This window comes from Elephantulus edwardii, unplaced genomic scaffold, assembly GCF_000299155.1.
Source record: "Elephantulus edwardii isolate Elephantulus edwardi_28Jun2011 unplaced genomic scaffold, EleEdw1.0 scaffold00111, whole genome shotgun sequence".
NCBI lineage: Eukaryota > Metazoa > Chordata > Mammalia > Macroscelidea > Macroscelididae > Elephantulus > Elephantulus edwardii.
The window spans coordinates 4,422,306-4,431,678 of NW_006399861.1; the positions used below are offsets into that span (position 1 = coordinate 4,422,306).

General features: G+C 38.6%; 1 protein-coding gene across 1 annotated transcript in view; it reads left to right on the forward strand.

The window, feature by feature from the left end:
- The window catches only part of DOPEY1 (dopey family member 1), a 161,728-nt gene that overhangs the window by 71,041 nt on the left and 81,314 nt on the right, over positions 1 to 9,373 (forward strand). The window contains exon 14 of the mRNA XM_006892160.1: positions 6,506 to 7,118. Coding sequence (XP_006892222.1) covers positions 6,506 to 7,118 — 613 coding nt within the window. The remainder of the gene's footprint in view (positions 1 to 6,505; positions 7,119 to 9,373) is intronic.

The following is a 9,373-nucleotide window of genomic DNA, read 5'->3' on the forward strand; positions in this document are numbered from 1 at the left end:
GGGTGGTGGGAATGAGTGTGTTTGAGACGGCGAGATTGGCACAGGATAGAACAGCATTTAAGGGCTCTTGTACATAGGGTTGCTATGAGTCGCAAGCAACTTGATGGCACATAATAACAACAACACGTGGTTATGGTACAGTAAAACTAATGAAAGGCAGAGGATCAGAGAAAGAGGAAGACCTTCAGTAAAGTGGATTGATACAGTGAATCAAATAATGGTCACAAGCTTTATTCCATCCCCGTCATTAAGGAAGACTCTCTTATGAGGAGACAAGTTTCTGCTCTTCAAAGGGTTTCCAAAGCTCCTTATTTTAGAAGTGGATGGCTGGTTCTGACTCCTACTCTGTTTTTGTCTGGAAGTGCCTGAAACCTCTTCACCAAGAATGACCCTGCTGGTTTTTAAAGTATCAGTGGCGTGGCTTCCCATATCACAGCAACTTAGAAGCCATCATGTTTCAAGAAACTGATATGAGTGGTGGAAAACAATTTACAGCTTCTGATACTATAATACATTGGCACAGAGCTGCCACAATTTCAAGCTGGGTTTTGAAGAGGCTGTGGCATGAGAGATATCACTGCTGATGTCAGATGAATACTGTCTGAAAGAAGAGAATGCCACTAGAATGTCTATTATGTAAAATTGACTCTGTAAATCATAACCAGCTCTAACATTGAGAAGACTGGATAGCCCATATTACTTAATTGTGATCATAGGAAACCCCTAATTAGGTTAAGAAGCTGTTGTTTGAATGGAGCAAGGGAACATTGCATGATTTAAAATCAAGAGGTGTGCCTCTGGGCTATGTCCTTTATCCATACCTATTCAATCTGTGACACAACTTTGCTTTCTAAAAGTGAGGAAGACTTGAAATACTTGCTGCAGAAGATCAAAGACTGCAGCTTTCAGTATCAATTGCATCCCAACATCAAGAAGGCAGAAATCTTCACCACTGGACCAATAAACAACATTATGATAGATGGAGAAAAGATCGAAATAATAAAAAACTTCTTCTTACTTGGTTCCATAATCAGTGCCCTTGGTATTAGCCGTCAGGAGATGTTGTTGTTGTTATGTACCGTCGAGTTGCTTGCGACTCATAGCAACCCTGTGTACAACAGCTATAAACTCTCCTCTGTCCTGTGCCAATCTCATTGTCTCCGACACACTTGTCCCGATTGCCCCAGTCACCGAATCAATCCACCTTCCAAAGGGCCTTCCCCTCCTGCACCTGCCCTCCACACTCCCAAGCATGATGTCCTTCTCCAAGGACCAGTCTCTCCTTACAGCATGAGCAAAGTATGTCAGATGAAGTCTCAGAATCCTTGCCTCCAAGGAGCAGCCCGGTTTAACCCTTTCCAGGATGAATCTGTTTGTTTTCTTAGCAGTCCATGGAACCCTCAGCACTCTTCTCCAACACCGAAGCTCAAAAGCATCAATTCTTCTATCCACCCTGTCATTGTCCAGCTCTCTGACACATAACAAGTGATTGCAAAGACAATGGCCTGTACCAGATGCACCTTAGTCTCCAAAGACACACCGTTGCTTTTCAGTACTTTAGAGAGGTCCCTAATGGCAGACTTCCCATCGCAATATGTCTTTTAGTTTCCTGGCTGCTGGTGTCAAGAGTGTTGATTGTGGAGCCAAGCAGACTAAAGCTGTGAACAATCTCAGTCTCTTCACCATCCATCCTGATGTTGTCAATTGGTCCAGTGGTGAGAATCTTTGTCTTCTTGACATTGAGCCTCAATCCATATTGAAGGCTGCAGTCCCTGACCCTCAACAGTAAGTGCTTCAGGTCCTCTCAGTTTCAGCAAGCAGAGTTGTGTCATCTGCATAATGCAGATTGTTGATAGATCTTCCACCAGTCCTTATGCTGCATTTCTCCTCATAGAGCCCAGCCTCCTGGATGATCTGTTCTGCATACAGGTTGAAAACGTATGCAGACAAGACACATCCCTAGCATATGTCCTTCCCAATTTTGAACCATGCAGTGTTTCCTTGCTCTGTTCTGACGACTGCCTCTTGGTCCAAGTATAGGTTTCTCATTAGCACGATCAAGTGTTCTGGAATTCCCATTCTTCTCAGAGTCAACCACAGTTTGTTATGGTCCACACAGTCAAACGCCTTTGTATAATCAATGAAACACAGACATTCCTCTGGTACTCTCTGCTTTCAGCCAAGATCCATCTAACATTAGCTACAATATCCCTAGTACTACGACCCCTTCTAAACCCAGCCTGGACTTCTAGCAGTTCTCTGCTGATATGCTGTTCCAGTCGTTTTTTGATAGTCTTCAGCAGAATCTTGCTTGCATGTGAAATCAATGATATTGTTGTATAGTTTCCACACTTCTGTTGGGTCACATTTCTTTGGGAATGGGAACAAATATAGATCTCTTCCAGTCAGTTGGCCAAGTGGTTGTTCTCCAGATTTCTTGACACAACTTGGTGAGCACATCCAAGGCAGCATCTGTTAGCTGAAATATGTCAGTTGGTATACCATCTATTCTTGCGGGCTTGGAAAAGTCCGTTATGAGGGACCTCTCCAAATTTCCATTTGATTGTGTTTGGACATTTGGGCTGTTTCCATGTTCTTGTGATGGTGAATAACACTGCTATGAACATTGGTGTACAAGTCTCAAAATGCTTCACCAATATGTCGTGTCATCCTTTCACAGGGGCCATGCTAATCTCTGTATCATTCTAATTTCTTAGTATATGTGCTGCCAAAGAGAGCACAGGCCAAGGTCGTTTTAATCAATTGTTATGCATCTGAGAGTTGTACAATGAATTACTAAAGCTGCCAGAAAAAGAATTTGTGCCTTTGAGTTAGGTCAGAGAAGAGCATTGAATATGCCAAGGACTGCCAAAAGTACAAACAGATATGTCTTAGAAGAAGTGCACCCAGAGTGCTCCTTGGAAGCAAAAATAGCAACACTTCGTCTTTCACACTTGAACTTTTAGCTAGGCGAGGCTATTCCTTGGAAAGGGATATCATGATAGTAAAGGTGGAGCATCACTTCAGGAGAGGGAGGAACTCAACAAGATAGACTAACATGATGACTGTCACAACAGACTCAACCATGTCAGAGATGATGAGGATGGCACAAGATAGGACAGATTTCAAATCTGTTATTCATAGGATGACTATGAGTCATACTTGATTTGATGACACTTAACAACATTAGCATAATATTGGCTGATGTGTTATAATTTTTATTAAATGTATTAATACAGAAGTCACTTTATGGTTATAAATTAATGTCAGTTTTACCATTCAGTTATGATTTATTTTTAAAAATATGTTGTCTCATATTTAAATGATCATTGAATTTTCAGTGGGAAAAAAACCTTGCATGTTTAAATTCAATTCTGATGATAGCCACCTCTACCTATCATCCTGTTTTAAATACAGTGATACACTTTGGTGAAAAGACCTTAAATTTAGAATACCCTCATCCGAACTCTTCTCATTCCTAAGCTTGTTTAATATGGGCAAGTTTTGGGGTTTTGGATTTTTTTAAATTTCTCTAAGCTTTCTTACCTTTCAAACAGAGAAAACCCCTCTCTTCATTCTGTACACACTCTATAAAAGCACTTGGTATTCAGTAGTGAGCCTGATGTAGTCCCTGCCCTCCTCATCCTTTTCTCATTCGAGTTGCAGAAATAAATCTCAAACAACTAATTGCATATTTAATTATAGTTATAGTAAGTATACAAAGAGAAATAGTGAGAAGAGTGTGGAAAGTACACGGCCTGCCCTGGATCTAAATTAAAAGGAGGCATAGAGTAATTGGTATAGTGAGGTGGGGTGAGGGTGGCAGAAAAACAAAATAGAGGGTCTCTCACAAATTCTCTTTGGCTGGAAAGAAGCAGGCACTGGATGGTAGACTGTTGGTGAAGTAGACAGAGACACAACAGAGCCTTGCTTACTATTCTGAGAGCCTTCCAATCTTTATCTTAGGAACAGTGGGAAGACATGGAAGGGGAAAGGCTAGTGACATTATCACATTCTTACATTAGAAAAATCACTGTGGCTGTAATGTGGAGCTTGTATCTAAGAAACAAAAATAGATCTGGGAGACCTGCAGTAGTGCAGATAGAAGTGGTATATTGTGCCAGTAAGTTATGGGCAGCCATGAAGACAGAGAAATGGATGATTAACAATATTAGGAGGAAATACCAATAGGATTTAGAATAGATAAGGGCAATAAGTAATTGCTAACATTTATTGAGTGTTTAAAACCCAGAAATATTACATATACTTGTTACTTAGTCCTTATAGTCATCTCTTTTATAGATTAGGAAACTAAGGTTTGGAGAGGTTAAACAACTTTCTAAGCATGACATGGGTAGTGAATGGCAGAGCCCTCACTCCTAACCACTGTACAAAAGTGGATGTTAGAAGAGGGGAGAAAAAAAAAAAAAAAGAGAAGAGGGGAGAAGATAATGGAAAAGATGCCAGTAAGGAATCTTAGACTTTTGTTTTTCTAACTTGAAAGATGAGCAGTCTCCTCCTGTGTGATTTACTGCCTCTGATAACCCACTAGACGTTCAGGTATGAATTGGGTTCTGACTCATCAGTATTGTCCGAATGAATAGCAATGACTGAATGTTGGTATCATGAAGCAAGGAACATTGAAACCAAACTAGACTTTGGGGCAGCAAATTGTTGAGTTTTTATATGAGGATTACTTTTTGTGAGACATTCATATTATATAAACAAATTACGGAGCAGATTCTACTATGGAATTGATTCTGACTCATAACAAAACTAAAGGACAGAGTAAAACTATCCCCTAGCATTTCCATGGTTATAAATCTTTTTCTAAGAATACTACCTCATAAGAATACTAATGGCCTTTCTCTACTGCCCTTTTGGTTAGCAGCCAAGGACTTAACTCACTGAACTACCACAGCCCTTATAAACAAATTCTACTTTGTTATATAATTACCCAAGGACATCAACATTTGTTTACTTAATCTAAGCTAGAAAGTGTAAGTGTTTTTACTCATTTTGCCATTGTTATGTGCCATCAAGTCAGAATCAACTCATAGCCGACCCTCAAAGGCTGTAAAATCACAGGGGAGGAAATTGCCCATCTTTCTTCAACAGAGCAACTGGATTCGACTGCAAACATTGTCACTCTGTGGTTGGGTTGTCAGTACAACTCCTTACCACTAAGCCACTAGAGTTCCCTCTTACCCACTAGGCCACTGTGTTATTTTAATTGCTTTATTTATACTTTAATTATCCCTCTTGGATAAGAAACTGTTCTTTTATTGTCCATACTTAAAACAATGTCTGGCATAAAAATATGAATTTGTAACAGTTCATTGAAAGAATATATTATTAATAACATTTAATAAATATTTACCATTTTCAAATAAAAATTTCATATTCTTTGGTCATCAACAACTGGCCTATTAGATTTTGCCTGTAGCTTTTAAAATTTAATTACTTCTTTTAGATAAAATTTTATTTTAATTGTTATTTAACAAACATTTACAGAGAAGTTATATTTTTATTTATCCATTCTTGCACATATAAAATTAATTTTAAGCTTACAAGTTTCGTTCTTTTCATTGTTGAAATCTTATGAAAATAATTTCATGAAGTGAATTGAATAAATTCTTAGTGATTTGAGAACCAGGGTAAAGATTTCAGAGATTTGTAAATATAACTTTGCCCCCTTAAATTTAACTTTATATAATATATATATTTGATGAGTAATCATTACTTCATGAATAATTTAGTTGTTGTTTTGTACTACTGCGTTGAAAACAACACATAGCTGACCTAAATAGCAGGGGAGGGGAGCAGCTGGTGAATTTGAACCTTTTACCTTTGTGTTACCAGTGTAATTCCTGACCACCAAGCCACCAGAGCCCCCTATATAGTTGTTGTTGTTGTTAGATGCCATTGAGTCGAGTACAACTCTTAGAGACCTTAAGAACATCAGACCTGAATCCTTCCTATTCTGTGTCATCCTCACCACCTTGAGCCCTTTGTTGCAGTCACGGTGTCAGTCCATCTCGCTGGGGATCTTCCTCTCCTTTGTTGACGCTCCATCTTTCAAAACATGATCTCCTTTTTCAAGGAGTGGCCTCACTTAGCTGCATGTTCAGAGTATAAAAGATGAAGCTTTGCCATCTTTGCCTCAAGGAGCATTCCAGCTGTACTTTCTTCAAGACCTAACTGTTTTCCCATTTGGCTTTCTATGGGATATTCAGAACTCTTCTCTAACACCACAACTCAAAGGCATCAGTTCTTCTTCTGTCATGCTTATTCATTGTCCAGTCCTCAAATACATAGGTAGTAATGGAAAGGACCATATTATTTCTTATTTTTTAAATTATAAACATACAGCAGTGTATTAACTGGTTTAGCTAGCAATCGAATGTACAAATTAAGTTATGTTATCCTAAGATTAACTTCTCTCCAAAAGTGGCCATTTCTAATTTTATAACTTTAGCTATTTTGCTTTTTAAATCTCTACCAGGTATCATCAGTTTCTTTGGAAAATCCTACTGAAGTCTTTGAGGATGGAGAAAATCCACCAAGTAGTCAATCATCTGAAAGTGGTTTCACCGAGTTTATCCAATACCAGGCAGACCGAAATGATGACATTGACAGTGAGGGACAGGGGACAGCTGCCATCCCAATTGGTAGCACTTCTTCTGAGACGGAAACAGCATCCACTGTGGGGTCTGAAGAAACCGTCATCCAGGCTCCTTCCCTCATTACTCAGGGAACAGCAACTCGAAGTGGGAAGTCAGCCCAAAAGACGGCAATGCAGTGTTGCCTCGAGTATGTCCAGCAGTTTCTAACCAGACTTATCAACCTCTATATCGTTCAGAGTAACTCTTTGTCTCAGCCTTTAGCTGCCGAACATATAGGTGATCTCAGTAGAGGACAGAGGGAGACTTCCAAATGGGATAGGGATTCACAGGGAGATGTGAAAGAAAGGAGTTTAGGGAAACGAAAGTGTTCTAAAGAATACCTTTCTGCCTTTGTTGCTGCTTGTCAGCTCTTCTTGGAGTGCTCAAGTTTCCCAGTTTACATTGCTGAGGGGAACCACACGTCAGAGCTTCATTCAGAAAAACCCGACACTGGTAAGGTCTTTTCTGTTTTATGATTGTTAAATATTTCCCTAAGACAGTTGTTCCTTTTTTAAAAAAGATACACGTAGCTATTAAAACTGCAATATGAAAAGCTTCCCCCCTCCCCCACAGTGAGTGAATTTTTAAAACTTTGTATTTTAATTGGGATAATTTTAAATGAAATATTGACATTCTAATATATTGAGAGATTTTGTGATTTTCATGTCTTTAACAGTTGACTTACAAGTAAGCAGTAGCTAAGAAGGAAATGAATTCCTTTCTCTAGAGGAAGTAATATAAATTTTAAATCTACTGATTTTCTTTTATATGGCTAATATATGTCTACTTGTATTTAAAATTTTTAGGTACATCATGTCTTTAAAAATGTATTGAAGTGGTCAATAAAACTTGACTGTTTTTGTTGTTGATTGCCTTCGAGTCGAGCACAACTTATAGCAACCCTATGAACAAAAGGCCTGAAGCCCCTCTACAACTATCGACATTTATCAAAGTTCATAGAGTTTCCAGAGGCTTACATATTTTATGCCCTGTTAGTAACTAATATACCATAAAATAAGTAAGCTTGTTTAATGAAATTTGTGCTCTTTAAGGATTTTTTTACTAACATTGGTAATTTGACCACACAAATCATTTGCATGTTCAAAGAAACATCAATAATAAAAGGCCTGCAGTAGGATTTTAGAAAATGCTTGTTATTTATGTCTAGTAAAAGATGTCAGATATAATATTTGCTATTAATCAATTACAAAATTGGAAGTTGGAAAAGTTACATAGTAAGCCATTACCAGTGGTTGGATTTGAGTAGGTAAAGAAACAGAAGAATAGAGTGATCAACTGTTAGCACTACAGGTCCTGCTGGCTTACCTGTAAAAAGCTCTTCTTTTTTCCAATTTTAGAACCTATCTGGACTTAGAAACAAGAATGCTCCTCTTAAACTTGGGATACAGACAAGTATCAGAGCCAGAGTCCAAAAATAGACTTGAAATTTAATGTTTGAATCTTGTTATCAGTTTCTACCAAATTTGAAAGTAAGCAGGTTCTACCAAATTTAAAAGTAAGCAAGAGTGATAATTCAAATTGAATTTGTGATTTATTAAAGTTAATGCTTCTTTTAAAAAAGCATTACATTAATAAAGCTTTACATTTTGTTTCATTATCATTGTTGTTAATTACCATCCCATTGGAACCAACTCATAGCTGACCACCCTCCAGTGGGTTTTCAGAGACAGCAAATTACATGGGAGGAGGTTATGCATCTTTCTTCCATGAAGCAGCTAGGAGATTTGAACCATATACCTTTGGTATGGCTGTGCAGTTCCTTATCATTAGACCACCAGAGCTCTCTATTTAGTTATTAATGGTAATGACATAAGAGAATGATACATATTAATGTTGTCTGCTATGCCCTGTGAAATAGTTAAGATCCCACTGCATATAAGTTCATTGTAGTTGTACAGTATTGAAAGTATAATACTTTTTAAAAGGAACAGACACCTAAAATGTAGTGTGTGCTTCTACTTTTTATAGGTATTGTCCCCTAAGGCAGTATGCTGCATTGTCTAGTATAGGAGCTACAGAGTGACTATTTAAGGTATTTTGACAGAGATTAAATTCACAGTTCGGTGCCTCAATCATACTCACTGTGTTTTGAGTGCTTGATAGAACCTACATCCTAGAAAGTTGTGAACAGTGTTGCTGTACCAGTCAGCATTCTAATTTATCTTCTAGTAATTGTTGTTGTTTTTATGTGGCGTCAAGTCGCTTGCAACTCATAGTGACTCTATATCCAAGAACCCTAAACCCTACTCTATTCCTGTTCCTGTGCCAACCTCAGTCTTCGACACACCTACTTCCACTACCCCAAGCACTGAATCAATCCATCTCTTTGAGGGTCTTCCTCTCTTGCACCATCCCTCCACTCTCCCAAACATGATGGCCCTCTCCAAGAACTGGTCCCTCCTTGTAACATGCCCAAAGTATGTCAGATGAAGTTTCAGAATCCTTGCCTCCAAGGAGCAGCCTGGCTTCACCCTCTCCAGGACAAACCTGTTTGTTCTCCTAGGAGTCCATGGTATATTCCCACTCCAGCACCACAGCTCAGATGCATCAATTCTTTTTCTATCATCTCTAGTCACTGTCCAGCTCTCTGATGCATAGCACACAATTGCGAAGACTATAGCCCAGATCATGCACACCTTAGTCTCCAGCCTTATGTCATTGCTCTTCAGTATTCTTGAGAGGTCCCT